Consider the following 20,437-nt stretch of genomic DNA (forward strand, 5'->3'; position numbering starts at 1 on the left):
GCAATTTTGGTGCCGCAAAGCCTTGCGAACCTCAAAATTATGTTGTGAACGCAATTTCGGTGCTGCAAAGCCTTGCGATGATATAAAAATCTAATGTTGCTCCCAATTATGAAATTTAAAGTTTCAGAAATGGTGATGATTAGGCAGATCTATAAACACTTAAAAATGGATAGTCCATGTTAAAAGATCCACTATTTTTAGGACTAAAAATCCCCTTTTTTCATAACTACGAATCTCGAAGTCGAGATGATCGATTAGAGGGTTTTCCAACATAAGAATAACCTTCTCTGGTGGGGTTTTTTAGATGCACCTTACTCGTACAGTATAAGGTGCCCACCTTATATTAACTTTTTCCCAAAAAAAAAACTCAAAACAAATTCTCCTCGGTCTTAACCATTTAATTGGAAATTTCCCTTAGTCTTAAGCTTTTTGCTTAGATTTTAAGTCACTTACATGCTACCGTTTTTTCCGGCTAGGCTTAAGGCTTCAACTTTTTGACAAAGCGATAGATATATATGAAAGGTTTAAGGGGTTTGAGAGAGAAAGTGTCACTTGAAAGAGTTGGTTGAGAGAGAAAAGCACACTTGAAAGAGCTTTTTTGAGAGAGGAAAGGGTGCTTGAGAGAGTTTACAGTTTTTTTCGTTTGCCGGAAAATGACATCATCAGCCGGAGTTCCACCCGGATTCCGGTTTCATCCAACGGATGAGGAGCTCTTGTATTACTATTTGAGGAAGAAGGTTACCTATCAGAAGTTTGATTTGGAGGTGATAAGGGAAGTGGACTTGAACAAGATGGAGCCATGGGACTTGCAAGGTGAGGAGAATGTTGGCTTCTTGTTTTGGGTCTCTCTCTCTCTCACTAGAGGGTGGTGTGTGTGTTGGGGGCATGCAGGTGCACTCTCTCTCTCTCTCTCACTAGAGGGTGATGTGTGTGTTGGGGGCATGCAGGTGCTCTCTCTTTCTCACTAGAGTGTGATGTGTGTGTTGGGGGCATGCAGGTGCTCTCTCTCTCTCTCTCACTAGACGGTGATGTGTGTGTTGGGGGCATGCAGGTGCTCTCTCTCTCTCTCTCTCTCTCTGCGCAAACTTTGAATTTTGGGGTCTTGTGAGAAGAAATATGGTTAGCACCTCTTTCTACAATAAAACATCTCACAAGGCATTTGATTCTTTACACGTAACTTATCTTTTAGTTTTTGAAGAAACTTTAAGCATGGGTTCACAGTATCATAAATTTGCATGGACACGGTTTATACGAGTGCCTGGACAGAGAGGTAGAAATGCTGTCCTCTTGATAATTTATTTTTTAAATCAATTTTTATTCTGATTTTTAATAAGTAGACATGAAGATCATTAATGTGTTAAAAAAAAAATTTAAAACTAAAATTATATATGTTTTAGAAGTATTGAATTTACCCTTTTTTTTTTAAGGGACCATCACTTACATCCCACCTTTAGATTGATGGTTTATGCCATGCCAAGGGGGATTCCAGTGTAAAATCCAAACCATATTTCCCCACCTCAGAGAGAAAGAGAGATGGCTCATTTTACTCTAAATTTCTATGCAAATTCAGTTTTTATTTGTATATTGGCTATGTATAAGGTGTCAACCTTGTACTATTTAAGTAGGGCCTCCGAAAAGTTTGTGATGGCATCCAAATCTATTGTCATTGTTAATTATGAAATTTAAATATAAAAAATGATGCAAATTGAGCTGATTTATAAACAATCAAATTTTTGAAATGGACGATCTAGATAATGCATCTTCGTATGCATCATCTTCATGAATTTTTTTTTTTATATCCATACATCTTGAGATTTAGATAGCTAATTTGAGGATTTGCCATCATCGAAACAAGCCATACTTCAATAGTACGAAGTTGACATCTTATATGAACTTTTTTCTTTATTTATTTATAAAAAGTGACTAGATAAGATATACTTAAGCACAAAAATTGAGTTTCATTAGAACCTACTTTTCTCAAAACCCTAATCTTCTTGGTACACAACCCTATGCTATTATGTTTTTCTCCTTCATTTTGGCCATCCAACGCAGGTTGTCTTATAAAATCAGTTTGTAATTTAAAAAATGAGATAACCTTTTACTTTCACTTATGGAAATTCATTCACTTATGAGATAGGGATTTATGACCCATATAAAAAAATAACATATGCGTACGTGTCTTAAAAGATAGAGAGAGAGATAGAGAGAGAGATTCACAAATAAAGACTAGAAAGGGAAAGCTTTAAGAGAGAGAAAACATTTTACTCTGGCTAATGAAGATCCATTCTTTGATTTCTTCCCTGTTCCTTTTTCAGAGAGGTGTAGAATAGGAGCAACCCCTCAGAATGAATGGTACTTCTTCAGTCACAAGGACAAGAAGTATCCAACTGGTTCAAGGACAAACAGGGCCACAAGTGCAGGGTTTTGGAAAGCCACAGGAAGGGACAAGTGCATAAAGAACAGTTATAAGAAGATTGGGATGAGGAAGACACTTGTTTTTTACAAAGGGAGAGCTCCTCATGGACAAAAGACTGATTGGATCATGCATGAGTACAGGTTGGAGGAGAACAATGAGGTCAATGTGAGTCCCTTTCTCTCTCTCTACAAAATAAGAAAATAGTGCCTTTTTCTATTGAAAGTCTTTCTCACCCCCCTCTCTCTCTCTTTTTTTGAGAAAATAAGACATTAGTAGTGGTAGTGGTGGTAATGGACCCAACCAAACCCAGGACCTAACCTGAGCTCCATTATGAGTATGGATCCAAATTTTTAACTCAAAAGGTCGGGTCCAAGTTCAAAACCTGGATTTGAATATATTTCTCTTACTTTTGGGTTGGGTCCAGGTCCAATCAGGTCGGGTCCCTTTATTTTATCTGGGTCCGGGTCCAGCCAGACCCGACCAAACCCGTTGTCACTCTCCCTTGCCTTCTTTCCCCCGCCCCCCCCTCTCTCTCTAGGATAGGTTTTTTAACTGTTTGCACTATGCACCAAACAACCATGAAATTTATTGTTTGTCTTATAAGAATGCCTAAGGTCGTTTTCTACATTTTAAACTGGTTGCAAATATGCAAATGCACAGCGTCTCTCTCTCTCTCTCTGTTCTTTTCTCTCAAAGATTTCTCTTTAAAAACCATTAGTGCAACACTGTCTCTTTGGCCTGACACTGTCTCTTTGGCCCTTGAAGGAAGACGGTTGGGTGGTGTGCAGAGTTTTCAAGAAAAAGAACTTCTTCAAAGTTCCCCAAGAAGCAAGCACAAGCCTAAGCATGGAGCAAGAAAGCAGCAACATAATGAATCATGGTGTAGACAGAGAAAGTGTAGAGAGAGAAGGAAGCCACAGGGGGCTCCAATACAATCACCACCTGCACCACCACAACCAACCTGCCTTTGATCTCTACAAGCCCCCTGAGCTTGGCCTCCAATTCACCAACATGAACCCAAGCCATGATTTGCAAATGCAGGTCCAAGCACAGATCCAGAGCCAAAGGCCACCTCTCGGCTACGACTTCTCAGGATTGTCGGCATCCTCAGAGACCATTGCTAAGCCATTTTTGCAGATTCAAAGGCCGTGCGAAGGGGAAAGTTTCTCAAAAAATTTGAGTTATCAAGCTTGTGACAATGGCATGAACATGAACATGGCTCAATGTGGGGCTCCACAGGAGATGGTGGAGATGAGAGAGGATAATTTGAATGACTGGTCTGCTCTCCTTGTAGGCTCCCATTTGAGCGGTGAGGATTCGTCGAAGGCAATGAGATACTCGGATGCAAATGCAGCGAGCAACACGATCAATCCGGCTCCATTGCGGAATGAGATTGATCTCTGGAACTTTGCGAAATAAAAGTTTTCATGACTATGATTGTTGTAGTTTATCAAAATAACTCTTGGGGTATATTTTGGTGATTTTTATTTGTGATTTATGTGGTTATATGTACAGTGATTGATCAACTATGTATGTATTGAAGATGATGTGTCCCAATGACTACATGGAACATTCATAAATTGAGTTAATCATGTATGGATTTTAATATGTATGAAATTGTGGTACATAGTAAACAATGTTTAAGAGTTTTAATTCTTAAGTTGTATAACTTTTGTACTCAATCATGGGTTAATTGGCTTTTAATTGTTTTAATCCTTTTTTATTTTATATGCAAATTACCTATTGACAATATTGGGTCTATTACCGTTGTGTGTCCAATATGCTCAATAATACGAGCACCACCCCCCTCCCCGTGGCTTTTTTCTTCGCTAAGTTTGCCCTTGTCCATCTGGCAAAAAACACTAGACAGGGAGCTATTCTTTCTTAGTTTTTTATTTAGTTCTTTGTTGCCCGGTATTCCAAATACCGCACAATGTGCTATCTCCAAAACTAGCAGTTTTTTTTAGTTCTTTGTTGTCCGGTATTTTAAATACCGCACAATGTGCTATATCCAAAACTAGCGAGCCATCTCTTCCTGTCATTTTAAAGAGAAACAAAATAGAGAGCGAAACAAAAAATATTCATTACGATTTTTCACTTTATGCAAACAACCAATATGAAAAATACAAAATAATAGCGATAAATTCAAGAAATAGAGGTAAAAATACCACTTGTAAACAACTAAGGTCTAGGTTTCCATTCTCACCTAACGTATTAAAAAAACACTGAGTATTTAAAAAATGAGTAGGAGCTCGTCATCCCTACTGAATTCTCCAAAAAAAAAAAGAAAAAAAAAAGCATAAAAAGATCAATTAGAGTGTGAGCGCAGGTATGACCTTTAGCATCATACTCCATAATTCTAAAATACAGTCCACTGATATATTCTTCGATAGAGTAGTTCATGAAACTAAGAAGAACAATGGAGCATTATAATTATAAAGCAGTTCAATGAAACTGCCAAGATCTGATAGTCATGTGAGTTTATTCCTATATAGCCATTGTTTTCAGACCACGACCCCTATTGCACTTATTTTTGAGCCGTTGGTTTTCATCCATACTCTCTGATGGCTTCTCTTTGCCCTCAAGAAACTTGCTGGAGAGTGGCGTTGTCTTTGACCTGGTGAGGCTCCAAAACATTTTCATCGGCCAAATTGTGAGTTCGGTTGGTCGTGTCTTCTCTTTCTAAATCACAAGTATCAGGTTACAGAGAAGTTTCATGGACACTTGAAAACTCGTTGGGAATTTTGCTAATAAACTCACCCGCACCCCTATTTAATTCTTCAACAGCGACATTATCATTCATCTTTGCAATGTCATAGCCAAAAACCATTTTCAAATATTCCTTATCTTAGTCTCTGAAATCGTTAACTTTTGAATCAACAGTCTCTTTACCAAAATTATAATCAGATTCTAAATTCAAGAAAGAAGCATTTTCATTACTTCCATTTTCAAGCTCTCTGCTGGAAATCTTTTGCTCTACAACTGGTTCATCTTTAATACACTTTTCATCCTCAATGTACTGAACTTCCTGCTTTTTTGAGATCTCCCATATTTCTAAATACTCAATGGCATCGAAGCAACCATTTTCAGTTATCCCGACCTTTCCAACATGATCATAGGAGTTAGATGTCATATCCAAAGAATTCTTGACTCCAGTTGGTCCTTCAATTACTTCTCATCCTCAGTGAAACCAGTTTTTAGCTGCTGGAAAGTCTCATCGACTGGAGTCTCAACATCTTGATCAAAGTGGCCAGAATCCATATCCAAATAAGAGTTGGTGAGAGAGAAGCGGGATAAAGTGCTATCTGGCAATACAAATGCTGGACAACATTGGTGATTCCAAAAAAAAAAAAAAAAACTTGTCCGACACAGGAGCAACTTAAGAAAAATAATGCCGCAAAGGTAGGGGGTGATGCTCGTAATATTAGGCAAATGACCCCTGACCCCCCAAATAAGGTCCATATATAATTTGCTCTATTTATTACGGGAATTTTTTCTTTAAATTATGCCCGCACACCTTGCCTTGGCCCGGCCTTTCCTTCCCTCCCACATCTGTAATGTCAAGAAACGAAGAAATAAAAAACACAAAAAAATAAAAAATAAAAAATAAAAAAAGAAAAGAAAAAAGAAAGGTACTTGTCCCCGCCAATATATCCTCCATAGGAGGATATTACGCATCTACTCCCTTGATCGAAACACCTAGCCACATTGATTTTTTAGTCTAAATTTTTGTAGCATATAGAAATAACTTGATGATTATTTTTAAAAGAAAAAACTTGAATTTTGAGTTTTATGACATCTAGATCTAGCCTTTAAAAATTGACCAGTATTTTTAGTAGACTTATGTGTAGCTTTAATCCTTATGCTATAGTGAACTACACTCATTTTCACTGGGAAAATGAAAAATTGGATAGAAGTTTCACAATACAATATTAAGATTTGGAATCAATGTCCTTGGACTACCTTTCTAAAACAAAATAAGGACTAGATATTCAAATTATTTATTTTCAAATAAAGAAATAGTTTGCTCTATCATCGATAAGCTACACTACAAAAGATTACATGGATTCCGAATAAATCAGTGAATAGATTGCATATAATTCAATGAAAATACAACTTTTTAATTTTTTTATTTCAATGATCTATACCATACATTATATCTTATATACTGTGGATGACCTATGATTTTAAAATCTTGGTCACATAGGACAAATATCACTATCTCATGATGAAACATTTAATGAGTACTTAAAACTAAATCATTTTCATGTCTCCATGTCTCTAAATTCTCAAGTTCAATCAAATACATGTTTCCAGACTTCCTAAAATCTAGACAGGTTATCAAACACAACTTCTGTCGATTATAAACATAAAAAATATCCAGTTTCAAGAAGTCAAAAAATCCAATTTTCATGGAACTTTCAATTTCCATTTATCGAATAGGCCCTAAGGCCACATTTGATTGGAATGCGGCTTTACATCTTCCACCAATTTCCAAAGTAGCAGCTTCTAGTTACAAAGATGGAAGCCGCGACTTTCATTTTGTTAACACTATTTTGGAAGCCATGAGAAGTGGTGGCTTTCAAACACGAGGAGTACTATTGCAACAAGAAGCCGTAGCATCAGAAATCATAACTTCCCATTATCAAATGCGCCCTCAGTATTTATTTAAGAGTAAATGGATCATATCAGAAATCATAACTTCCCATTATCAAATGCGCCCTCAGTATTTATTTCAGAGGGTAAATGGATCATGTGCTATAAGTTTCCTGAAACATAAAAATCTTTTGACAATAAAAAAATGGCCTGAAACATAAAAATCGTTTAATAATAAAAAAATGAGATTGCAAGTACTATTTACATTAGGTATAAGAGGGTCACAACCACTTTTAACTTGTTAATTATAAAATCTGAGTGCTTGAGACCTATAAAAAATAGGAAAAATATATAAACTTTGAATAAATTGATAGCACCTACTTCCTTATATAGAATATTTACTTCGGATGATTTTCTCAATCTAAAATTTTAAAAACCACCTAAGAAGCACTGGAATAATATTTTAAAAAGGAAAAATTGAAATTTAAAGCTTTTTTAACTATTAGATCTCACCCTCAAAAAATTGGATGGCATCTGTTTCATATTGAGATGTTATTGGGTGCCACGGCTTTGGTGAGGCAGCTGATTCACCTATTACAGTATGGTCCCTTGTCTATCAAATATCCTTATCTAAAATGGATCTCACAAAATATTACATTGACGAAAAAGTAAAAAAATGGATAGTAGAAAAAGGAATTCATAAGATAATATTTATAAGTTTTGAGAAAAATTCCAAATTAGATCATTGTCCTGGTTGAGATTATCGAATTCTAAATTTTTGAATCGGAAATACATATTTGATATATATTTCAAATGAAGACCGCACGAGAATAAATGAGTCGGCCAACTCAACAAATACTTTTTCTTATTTTATTGAGGCCAATGTTACATCTATCAAATTTTGGATCCTAAAAAAAGCCTCTAGGATTTTCCCGCGAGTAATGCTCTGGCGGGATCATGAAAAGGAAAAGGGGTATTTTAGTAAACAAACCCCCTGTCTCTCTCATTGCCCCTCTGTAGTTTTTTCCCGCTGCCGAAAACTCGTACGATTCCTAGGTTTCTTTGAGAACTGTCTGCAATTTCTGTGAATCAACTTTGCTCTCTCTCTCGCTCTCTCTGTCTCTCTACAGTTTCTTCCCCTTAGTGAAATCTCGTACAATTCCAAGGTTTTTTTTTCCAGAACACTCTGCAATTCTTAAGGTTATCGAACTCTCCTTTAGCAACTTTGCGGGGAGCACTTGCTTTTGTGATGGTGGATTGAGCTCTGGATGGAATTTGCAGAGAAATGAATATTGCATTTTTTTTCCATATATTTCTGTTTGCAAATGGTGGATTTGAGCTCTTGAAGGAACCTGAATCACGGAGAATTGACAGGTTTTTTTTGTCAAATTTCTGTATGTCAATGGTTGCTTCAAGAATTCAAAGGAACAACTGATTACAGAATTCCACCGTGTTTTTGCTGATATTTCTGTTAATTATGGCCAATTTAAGTTTTGAAGGCAAACTGTAAAGAGTTTTATGCGAATTCTCTCTGATTTCGAGCTTTTAAGGTAAAAAATCTCAAATTCGGTAATATTCACAGGGCAGTGGTTCTGAGAGGGTACTCGAGCTCGTCAAAGGAATAAATTATTGATCAAGTTATTAAGTTTTCTCTTGTATAATTATTTGCTAATCTCCAAATATGGAAGAAGCAGAGGCACCTCGGAGTCTTTCCGAGGATATGGAAGCCTCAGTTGTAGAAGAAGAGATCAATGAAGGCATTAATGATGAATCCGCCAACGAAGAATCTATTAATGAAGACGAGGTCAATGACGAAGACGTTGAAGAAGAGGAAGATGAATGCTTTGCTTTATTCGAAGGGGATATGGATCCTCTAGGGTTTGCTGATGCCAATGAATCAGTAATCGAGACATTTGAGAAGTTTGAGAGGCTTGAGTATGAAGCCTTGGCTGAGCGCAAGCGCAAGGGAATCACTGATAGTAGGTAATCACAATTTCACATTGAAAATGAATTTTGACTTTTATAGGCACTGAATTTGTTACTTCAAAGTTTTTAGATTGTTGTTATACTGAGTAATGTGGAGCTCTGGTTGCAACATTCATGGGATAATTTATTTGCATATTAGACCCATGAGTTTTATAGTTTTTATGTGGTAGCTCTGAAGATCCTTGCGCACTTGAACTACTATACACTGAGCTTGATAAAATATGGTTTGCATAGAAGGCTATGTAGTTCAATTCAAGAAGAGACAGTGTAAATACTATGAATCTTTCTTCCAAGCCCGAAACTAGTGTTTTGAAATTGCCGAGCCAGCTGAACCATCCAAACAGGCTTGGAACCTGTGGGTACGTGTCCGGATCTAAGGCCCCCCTGCCAGCTCAAAACTGGTGGGTGACCAATTCGACCCATTAGTTTAGTTTTTCACACACTGCTTGAGTCGAGTACCTGCTACGAATATCTGCATTGATTTTTTATTTTATTTGTTTAGTGTTAACTACCAAAAGATTAAAGTAATACTTGTCAGGTCATCCTCTACACAGCAATATAGCACACAAGAACCACAAAGAAACAATGGCAAGTGCTAGTGACTGAAAAAATAAGAGATAAATATTATGCAAAATCATATTGTTGCAAGTTTTTTGGCAACTCTCTCTCTCTCTCTCTCTCGCATTCTCTCTCTGCGAAGATTCCATGGTTATCAATATTTTTCCAATGTACTTGTAGGTTTTCTTATATTTTATTGTCAAATTGCTCCACGTGAGGATTTTATCTTGCTTTTGCGCTCATAATGTGCTCCATTGTTGAGAGCGACTAGATAGGTTGATATAATTTGTTTTTATTGCATGTTAACATGCTTGGTTATGTTGTTTTGCATAATCTTATTTGCTCTCAATTAACAGTGTCTATGAGTAGAACCTGCTTTCCATGTGGTAGATTATATGCCAGTTCACTTATGCTAATTGATTCTTAGGATAAATGAGTTATATTTTTATTTAGATTAAATTTTAAATATTGGAGTTTATTTGGAACAGCGGTGAGTCTAGTAAGAGGCCTAGACAAGAGAACCTATTTGGTGCAAATATTGAAGAAATTGAGGAAGTGATGCGTTATGGTTCAGGCCGGAAATCCTCTGAAGTATGGTCCTTATCTTTGATTTATATTTTGCAATTTTTTTCTTGGTTTTTACAGAGACTTTGGTGGAGCTTCATGTGAGTAATGTTGGCACAATTGCACATGAGTCAGTGACGCTAATAACATAAAGGTAACTTATCTACATAGATCCCCATTGACCCTCTCTGTTTGGTTCCTTCTGAGTGCAGCCTAAGAAGAGGGGACGGAAGAAGGGCTCAAAGAAAAAACTTAGCCCAGAAGTGACGAGGAAAATTATGGATGCTAATATCCATTATACATTTGGCCGCTACGATGAGGTGAAACTATTGTTTCAATTTGGTCACACTTATTTGTTTTCCTTCTCCATCTCCAATTGCATTCTAAACTAGAGAAAAATGTTGATACTGGAATCTACACTCAGTGTTCTAGGAACAGATATACCGATCTTATCATAAGACACTAATGTTCTAATCTAAAAGGACCAAGACAAAGATGATCACACAGCCATTCATCTGTTTTGCTGGCCCCTTCCTATCACACAATGAATTAATTATTGCACTCATGTGATAATAAAACCGTATTGGGTGAATTTACTATTGGACATAAAAGAGGATCTTGCCTTATGAAACTTCTGTTTTGTGCTTTGCACAGGGAAGCTTTGAATCCAGTTGTACACTTTATACATCTCATGTCTTCCAAAATGAGTTAACATAACAGTTTTTTGATTTTCACCTTGAGGAGATTTTACAAGCTTTTTTATGTCTTGTACAACTTTCCTTTACTATGACTTGTTGCATATGCTAACAGAGACTAGTGAGAAAATATGTTCTAAATGAAGAATGGAATACTTGATTCAGAAATGCCGAAACTTTCAGGTGCTACCAATCTCGACATACTTTGTGCAACAAAATCTGTAGTCTTATGTTGCATTATGTAGTGAATAGGAAGCCTGGAGAACCTCATATTTTTACGTTCAAGTTTTGAGGGTGTTTTCTTTAATCTAATATGTCCTAAAATTAAATTTTGAAAAATGTATATGATTATTAGAAAACTTGCTTTCTTGTTTGAGTGTGCAATTCACTTGAACAGATAGATAATTGCATCTTTATCATGTTTTAAATCTCCTCAAATTCTGAATTAGGGAAGATAGCCCATGTACATATAGCATATGCTATATGTATCCTCAACCATTGTTATCAGTGGCAGATGGCTGAAATGGTTTATTCTTTGTCAAAGCAGAGAAACATCTGAGACCAATGGTTGAGGGTACATTATTGACATTGTTTATATGCTATGCGTCATGGTACATCATCCTTGCTTTAGAGGCTTTTTAAAATAAGCATTTGCTGAAGTGCTTATCTGGATATTCCTCTTGGGTTGTGAACAGCTCCTACTTATTTAGTTGCTAATTATCTAATTCGTATGGCTTTGAGTTGCAGGCAGTAAGTTTGTTGACTGAAATTGTGCGGCTTGCTCCTAGTGTGGCAGATTCTTACATTACTCTTGGTATCATTTACAACGACCGCGGGGATAAGAAAAGAGCAAAAAACTTCTACAGTCTTGCTGCGTATTTAACTCCCAAGAATCCCAAGCTATGGGAATGCCTCATAACTCTGTCCAAGTAAGTTTAAAGGTTTGTCAATACTTGTCAGGTTGAAGTACTTAAAGAAAGAAAATATTTTCCTTCTTTATGAGAGGCGGTCCTTATTGTAATTTGTACAGTGGTATAGTACATACTTTTTTTTTTTTGGGCTTATTTTGTAATTACTGCATGAACTTAGCTCTTCCTTCTATGTTTTAGCCTACCTTATTTTGATCATGCTGGACTTAGGTCCTTGCATTTATCTTGGATAAGAAGTTCATAGAGATTAACTATTTAAAAAAAAAAGAAAAGAAAAAAAGTTCATCTTGTTTGCAAATTATTTTGAGACATTTTGGGGTCCCTACATATGCTTAATTTCCTCTTCTTTTTAGAATGCTGGTTATATTGATATATTAGGATTGTGTTATATTGATATATTAATTTCCTCTTATTTTGCATTATTATTTTGAGACATTTTGGGGCCCCTACAGATGCTTAATTTCCTCTTCTTCAAAGTTACGATTATTATTTACTGGTCTACTGTCGTGTGATTAACATATATAAAACCAAAACACACAAAATGCTCAAAACGTAAATAGGAATATTTTCAATTAGAGGGCTAGTTCATACAAATAAGAATTGTTCATGTGCGCACAGGTCACCCAACCTGTTCCTCTTGGGATGGGATTTAGTTTTAAATGACAAACAGTATCGCAGATGCAGACCAATGTAGACCTCCTTGGCAGCCTGCCTCTAGGTGGGCTCGTAGGCTGGCTCATTGTGGCCTGTGCCTGGCTTGGAGCATTGCGCCTCAGCTGATGGTCCCCCCTAATCCTGTGTGTGTGCGCACATGCATATGTGAGTGCATGCATGGCATCATGCCTAGGCACCTGACCCCATCTGGCCACCTAGGTGGCACCTCGTGCTTTCTTTTTTTGACATTGCTCGTGCTTATTCATGGGCATTAATTTCTCTTTATAAGGTTTAGACTTTTCCCTCATTTCAAGGTAAAAAACAAGAAAATATAAGGTGCATGGTTTAGATGCTGCAAGCCATTTGTTGCAGTTTAGATTTCAGAGGTCCTGCTAACTATGAAAATTGGGTAATTAATAAAAAATTCATGGTGGTTTTAAGAATAGAATTTTACAAGTTATTCAATGCAACATTGCTGGGAAGGTACTGTTGATGTTACCTTCCTAAGGCTATTTAGACTTTGGTACTTAATGACTTGGGATGTTCTCTTCTCCAGTTAATATTGGATGCTTGGCAACTTGTTTGTACACTTTGTCCCTAACTAAAAAAAATATTGATGATAGGGTTCACAACAATAAAATGGTATGGGTTTGTCAGGTTCAATTGGTCTGTCCGCAACTCTGAACAAAGAAAAACATAACCAAGAAAAAGAAAGGAAAAAATGGGATCCTTAAGTGCTGATTTTGAGATAATAAGAAATCTCTCTGGTATAGAGAATAAGATACTATTTTACGGCATTCTGAATGATTGAATTGGATGTGACTTTGGAACAAGGTTTAAAAAAATGGATTGTTGACCCAGATTGGCCACCCCAAAACCATGTCATATCAGTGGATCGGCAATCCGGTCGGCCCAAAAACGTGTCAAAAAATCCCTTTAAAATGATGTTTTTTGAGTTTCCAAAAACATTTGACGGTAGTGTACTATGTACTTTCATTATTTTGCACTCCATGGATATTAAGATACAGTTTCCCTGTTTGGATGTCTGTTAACCATTCTATTCACATTACTGAGAAAAAGAGATTACAATCATCATGAGTATCAATACATGATCCAAAATAGAGCATACGACAGCTGAAATACAATCGAATACCAAAATGAAGGATGGTATCGTTCTTCCCCTGTATCATGTTGGTTCCACTCATTAAATCGTCTTGACAATTCATTGTAGTTGCCAATGCTAATATCTGTATAATATGTGCCAATTTGACTATAATAAAATCCTTATCTGTAAAATATTTGAATTTGGGGTTCGGAGGGGTTCTTTGCCCAAAATCTAGGTTTAGCACACAATGGGGCAAGGGTTTAGGAACACTCGCTAAACAATAAAAAATGAAAAACAATGAGAATATGTGTGCTTTGTCCAACTCAAACCAATTAACAGGAAACTATAAAAAAATAAAATTATAAAAAGTGTTCTTGATATCGAAATAACTATGGTGATTGAACCAAATGGACTTCACAATAAGAGTCTAGACCAAATTTCTGATTTCTCTGAACAAAGATAAAAGAATTAAAATTACCCCAAATGCATATTGGAATTTCGTCTCATGAATTTAATTATATAAAAAATTGTGCTATTCAATCCACCAATATTATTACTATAAAATTATAATATTGCATCATGATCTAAAAAATAATAAAAAGTTACTTTCATATTATAAGATTTTCTTTTTTTTTAAGGAAGGCCCTTATAAATTTCCAGCTTACAATATTAAAACAAAATCTTAAGAGAAATGATTTTTCCCTGAAAATTGGAAATATATACATAAAATTCGGTTTAATTATAAAAAAAATGACCAAATACTTATTCACACATTACATGCATGGAGAACCTATATGGATCAAAACCCCTAATTTTATTAAGTAAAATATTAAATTAAAAAAGTGATTTAGCAAAAATCCAAAACTGATACTCATTTTACCCAAAATTCATTTTTTTTTATATCCAATTTGAATATTTAATATGAAATAGTCCCATTAGGATCATTTTGAATCAAATTTCAAGTATTTTGATTTAAATTTGAGGAGAAACTGATCAAAATGGCGAAACCCTAAAGGTTGCAGAACATTCAAGTAAAAAAAAATGTACAAGAAAATATACGAACTGAAAAAAATACTTACCTGATTTATGCTAAGATTAAGGCTCTATAGATCAGAAACTCTACTGAGATTTGATCGAAATCCACAGAAATCAGGCCGTCCTCTCCAATTTTCGTGTATGTGAAAGTTTCTTGAACCCTAGCATTTCGATGCAAAATTGATGCACAATCTTCATTTGATCATGAAGATTAGCGCATTTGTTTGGAGGATTCAACGATATTTGATTTGAACCAAAAAAATATGATTTGGATCGAAATCAAACATATATATATTTTTTTTGGGTAATTCAGTGGGTAAGACAGGCCCCTAACCGTTTTTTCAATAGATTAGAGAGTTACATTTTGAAGGTGTTAATTGGGGGTGTCAGTGTTAGGAATGGATACCATGATGTGGTAATTGGGTGTGGGGACGCTACCACCACGACCCTAGCCCCTTTCCTAGAAATCAAACATATAATCGAAGAAATGGAAAATTTTCTCAAAAATGTGAAAAAGACCCAGTTTTGAATTACCAAATCGAAATGCAAAATTTGGAGATGTGTTTTTCAAACCAACACTGTTTTTATTGACATCTTTCAATTATTATGATCCAGTAATTCTCTAAAAAATCCAAAAAGTAAATAAAAAAATAAAAAAAATAAAAACAAGGTAATGAAAAGACTCATAGGTTCACTGTAACATGAGAAAGGGTCATTGGTCATTGTACCGTTGGAATAGGCGATTCCTCTGTAGAGAATTGTGGGAATTGGCTATTCCAGGGGGGGTGGTGGGGGACACCGCCGGATCCCAATATATTACATGATTTGGAATGGGCAGGATGAATCCATATCCGGATCGGGCAATTCTGATTCGGATTGGCAATTTTTCGGACATTGCTTTGGAATGCTATTCCTTTTGAACTTATAGGGTTTTGTTATGTGGGTATGGTGATATGCTTACATGAAACTGATCATGGAGAATAGGATGTTTTTCGACAATACAGGTTGACCTTCGTCCAAAATATACTGATATTGGTCATGATAAATGATTGAAAGTTGCTTCTCCGGCCTAGGAAAAGCGGCAAACTCTAGAAGCTAGGGCTTTGTTTACCCGAACACTACACTATTCAGTTATCAGCGGAAACCCGCCTTTTGCTTTCTTTATGAATGGATATCAAAACAATAAAAGATCCTTACCATGATAAGGTAACTGTGCAATATGTCCCATCATATTTAAAAAAATAGAATTATTTATGTTATAGTGTTATACTCATGCATACAACTATTGAATGCAGATAAGTAGTATCTCTTTTGGCTGCACTAATGTAAAAAGAAGTTTGATCTGGTGTCTAAGTTCAGTAAGATATAGGTTCATTCAATTCAGATGCAATTTTAGTTGATATGCTATTCTATCCTTTTTGTTGTTCAGATGCGGCCCTTCTTTTCCCAGTTTAAATAAATTTCATATACAAAAGAGTTTGACAAATCATCCTTCCTGACATAGTTGTCTCTTTTTTAAGATGGTGTTTCTATACGAATGGTCATCTTCCTTTCCAAATGGTACACAGAAAATAGAATTTGCTGCTTCTTGATGTCACAGCCTTTTCTGAGTCATTACCTATATCTTCATGGTCACAAAAGCATTTAGCTGGCATTATTAATTCTATTTTATTTGGACTTGTCCAGACATGAAAGTGTTTACTGCTTCTACTTTGCATGCTCAGCGGTATTCATGCCCTTATTGGTATTCCCAAGCTTTAGTTCATTAACTTCATGTATTGATATTCATGACCTTTATCCTTTTGGAGTTGACAATAGTGTCTCCTTCACTTCATTTATATGCTGCTTTGAATGCAGGGAACTTGGAGACATGGTGCAGGTGAATTATTGTTTTAGTAGAGCAATAAAGGCAAATCCGGAAGATTTGAGCCTTGCATTTCTTCTTGCTTCACATTATAGTGAACTTGGGGATTATCCAAAAGCAGCAGAATCATATGATCGAATACTAAAGCTCTGTCCTGGAAATGTCGAGGCATGCAAATTGGCTGCAGAGGTTCTCTCTTTCTGCTTTGTGAAGGCCTTTCCTGGCTTTAGCTATTTGGGGATTAATTTCCATGATGAGTTGTTTTGCAATTTAATGGTTTTAAGCATGTTCTATTGCACGGTTAAACCAAAAAGAAAGAAATTCTGTTTATTTAATATTTCTAGCTATGCTCCATCTGAAATTTTATCTTTGAATCTTTGTCTTTATTATTATTAGTTGTCCTTACTCGTCTCCTGTCTAAGTCGTGAGCAGTACTTGGAAAATATATGCCTTCAACAAAAGCTCACATTTGAATGTTCCTTTCTGGCTTTCCCCTGATTTTTGGTGTTCCTTATGATGTTCTCCTTTATTTAGTTTAGGTTCATTTGTATTTTATGTTGATGGGTTGCTTAATTAGTGACGCTTCCATCAAGTGAAGACAGAGTGAGCAAGATGTTTGATCCATGACTAGCAAGCTTTTACATAATGGAAGTAGTATGCATCAGAAACAAAGGTGGTGTAAGATGTAGAAGGGGAAGTCACACACCCAAATAACTTCAGAAGTTAGGTGGATTATTTATGCAGAAATAACTGTCATCCTCAACTTTTGCATTTAAGGATTTGAATCCCCTCTATGGAATATTAGCAAATGCATGTTTCTTGTCTCAATGTATATCAATGCAACTTAGGAAGTGTACTATGGCAATGGATCATTGTCATTGATAGTAGTTATTTCTTCTATATTTTATCAGGACCAGTCTTAATATTTATTTATAACTAACGGTGGTTTGGTGATATGGACCATAAAGTCTATGTATATGCAACTATTGCTTGTAAACTGCTGTGTCAATTTTTTTTCTTGTGTGTTACTTATGCCTGCTTTACTTTGTTTACTTTCTTGTCGTTATTAGTGATTTTATTCAACGTCTGATTTAATTTTTCTCATTTCATATGGGATTTTGTGGTCGCCTCAACTGTCATGTATGCCTTGGCAATCGTCTTGAATCTCATAAAATATTATGCATTTTCAATTTTACGTCTCCATATTTATGAGATCAAACTCCACTTCAAATTCATATTGAGAATATGGAGTTTTTTATTTCGTTTTTGTTGTTTAATATTTGAAACTGGTTATTTTAACTATGTCAAGAATGAATCTTAATGTTCCGCAAGTTATATACAATTTTCTAGAGATTCCTTGAGATCACTTTTCTCTGTTAGAAGCCAATCTTGTTCTGAGTTTCCTTTCTTACTCCGGCTTTTTTTATGATTGGTATGTTCCTCTTGTCTCTGTGTTGATCCTTGGTGGAAAGAGTACTCATTTTTCATCCATTATTCCAGATCCAACTTTGTTTTTTGTTATAGAAGAACAGTGGTAGGATCTGTGGTGATACATGTGTGCTCTTTGGTCTTTTGATGTATCACTGTTTGCTCGTGATGATTATCTACTAAATAGTAACCAATATACCTTTTTGCCTGATGGTTGTCTACTAGATTGTTGGAATCTGCCTCTGCATAATGACCAGGCTGAGTTATATTTTTGGTTTTATTCAGATGTATCACAGTTGTGGCCAGGTTGAAAGGGCTATCAGTATTCTGGAAAACTTTATTAAAGAGCATCCGGAAGATGCTGATTTGACTGTAGTTAGATCGGTAGCAGCTCTGAATATGGAAAACAAGGACTACTTGAAAGCACTTAAACATATTGAGGCTGCAAAGGTGGTTTACTGCTCTGGCAAGGTTTTGCCATGTGATTTAATTGTCAAGGCTGGAATTTGTGAAGCATACCTCGGACACATGGAAAAAGCAGAGGTTTGTATTGGTTTCTCTGACTTAGTTTTATCTTTTTACTTATCCAGTAACCGTTTTTTTTGTCAATTTTCTTTCTGAGTTTTTGCTATGAATAATGCATATTCTCCTGGACAGTATTGTATGTTCCATCAACTTCTGTTTAGTTTGTGATCCATCTTTTGGTACACATGCATGTCCTCGTGCATGCTTCTTGCAAATGTTTGTTTTGATGCATGTTGATGTGAGGTGGACATGTATGCATATGCATTTTAAGTTGGATGCAAATTGCATTCATTCTATGATTCCTCATTTTGTTAAAACTTAGTGGTTGATTTGCTTACATATGAAACATTTTGGATCGATTTCAGGAGCATTTTGGGATTCTGCAAAAGGAGCGTGTTAAAGATCTTTCTGAGTTGACACTCGAAGTTGCTGAATCTTTAGCTAATATTGGACATCATGATATTGCACTGAACTATTTCATGATGTTGGAAGGGACTGCTGGCTGTGGCAATGTAAGATACATACGTAATTATAGGCAATTAAATGTCTCTACTTCAGTAATGCACTGAAAATAAGGAATGTCCTCTTGATATTAGGCGGTGGTCTACCATTTAGCTTGATAATTTGGTTATTGGAGGATATGCTCTTGATTTTCTGCAGGTGGTACTTTTAATTCAATTGGAAATTGATCAAAAGTGTTCCCCTGATTTAGAAATTTGTAATGAGTGAGAAACGATCTTTAGATTGCATAACCTAGTTTCAAGTATCAATATTATTGATATATTCTCTGCTTCCATTCTTTTCCCGAGTTTGTGACCTGATTCCTTTTAACAACTTGGAACTTGGAGTTGCATTATGCTGAATTAAAGTTACAAATTTTAGATATCGTTGTAGCACCTTTTTTTTCCTTGAAAGATGAGTGAAGCAATTTATTTTAATGATCAAAGGATATGGTAATAATGTTGTTATTCTGAAAATTATGAATGATTGCACATCAGAAGTTTGTTGGGGTTTTGTGGTCATTTAAAGCCCTTATGATAGCATGTAAAACTATGACTACAGATATGATGACTCCAGTGGGAGTAGGGTCCGGTGGGACCAATGAGGCATGTTTTGTGATGCCGTGAGTCACCCAGGTTTGACATGCTAGGCCTACGATGGAATCTGAAAACCTTGTAGCCTGGGCATATGAACAACCATAGAGGTTTTGTAGGGTTCGTCCTTGATGAGGTCGGAGAAATGCCCAAGGTGGTTTGTTGACCAGGGGACTTCATAATTCATGTGTGAGTTGGCAGGCCTGAGAGGGTAAGGGCCAAATCCTTATCATTTACGTCACACAACATGTACTGGCGATAGCGTGTTTAGGAAGCAACCCACAGGGGTGTAATGTGTACATGTGCATAAGACAGGAACCCTTGTACCATTGCGATATTATATGTCCAAATGGATATGGCTCGTCCTTAGGGGAGACCTGTAATCCACATACTAAAACTATATTCATTTCATTTATTGGCCAACTTTGATGGACCAATCATGAGCCCCTGCTATAGATTGTAGGGCATGGGTTATGTTGGATTGGTTTGAGAAGATGACCGTAGTTAACAATTGCTAGAATAGGTGGATTGCCTCAGTTAATTTGCATATTTCTTGACTCGATGGATCTAATTCCCACTTGATCATATTTAATTATATTTTATTTGAATTATGGAACATTAAAATGAATTTTTAAAATGTGCTATCTATTTTATTTTCTCAAAATGAATTTTTTCTAGCCTAAAAATTGATTTTTAGGTTTTCAAGTTGCAAAGCAATTTAAAAATACCTGTTTCTCATTTAAATTTTGCCAAGGGCTTTATAAAATTGGGGGGCATGTGGGGGCGATTTTCAGTGGGGCCCACCCATGGATAGCCCACCTTAGTAGGGGCGTGGGGTCCAAGTGACATCCATGCCCCACCTCTTTCTCTCTGGTTTTCTCTTTCTTGGTTGACAAGTCATCTAGAAGAAGACCAGATTATTTTAAGAATATTTGATTAAGTTTTGGCTATCGAGAGAAAGGGATGATTTTGTATTTTTATGGCAACC

At 35.9% G+C, this 20,437-nt stretch overlaps 2 protein-coding genes across 19 annotated transcripts in view; both read left to right on the plus strand.

The window, feature by feature from the left end:
* Positions 1-557: 557 nt before the first annotated feature.
* LOC18427800 (protein BEARSKIN2) lies at positions 558-4,680 on the plus strand. Its single transcript, XM_088851238.1, has 3 exons — positions 558-813; positions 2,316-2,581; positions 3,182-4,680. The coding sequence occupies exons 1-3, from the start codon at positions 654-656 to the stop codon at positions 3,833-3,835; spliced, it is 1,080 nt and encodes a 359-aa protein (XP_088707364.1). The 5' UTR covers positions 558-653; the 3' UTR covers positions 3,836-4,680.
* A 3,965-nt stretch (positions 4,681-8,645) lies between these two features.
* LOC18427802 (tetratricopeptide repeat (TPR)-containing protein) overlaps positions 8,646-20,437 on the plus strand; it is a 52,215-nt gene continuing 40,423 nt past the window's right edge. For 15 of the 18 annotated variants that reach the window (XR_016043824.1, XR_016043827.1, XR_016043823.1 and 12 more), the window contains exons 1-7: positions 8,646-8,995; positions 10,045-10,147; positions 10,333-10,440; positions 11,563-11,744; positions 16,396-16,591; positions 18,116-18,373; positions 18,721-18,867. Coding sequence is in view for 6 of the 18 variants with exons in the window: in XM_088851239.1 (XP_088707365.1) it covers positions 8,694-8,995; positions 10,045-10,147; positions 10,333-10,440; positions 11,563-11,744; positions 16,396-16,591; positions 18,116-18,373; positions 18,721-18,867 (1,296 nt within the window). In the remaining 12 variants the exon portion in view is untranslated. Of the gene's footprint in view, positions 8,996-10,044; positions 10,148-10,332; positions 10,441-11,562; positions 11,745-16,211; positions 16,283-16,395; positions 16,592-18,115; positions 18,374-18,720; positions 18,868-20,437 lie in introns of those variants that run through there. The other 3 variants (XR_016043834.1, XM_088851243.1, XM_088851242.1) reach the window with 2 other exon arrangements.

This window comes from Amborella trichopoda, chromosome 11, assembly GCF_054954075.1.
Source record: "Amborella trichopoda isolate Santa Cruz 75 chromosome 11, AtrichopodaSantaCruz75HAP2 v2.0, whole genome shotgun sequence".
Classification (NCBI taxonomy): Eukaryota; Viridiplantae; Streptophyta; class Magnoliopsida; order Amborellales; family Amborellaceae; genus Amborella; species Amborella trichopoda.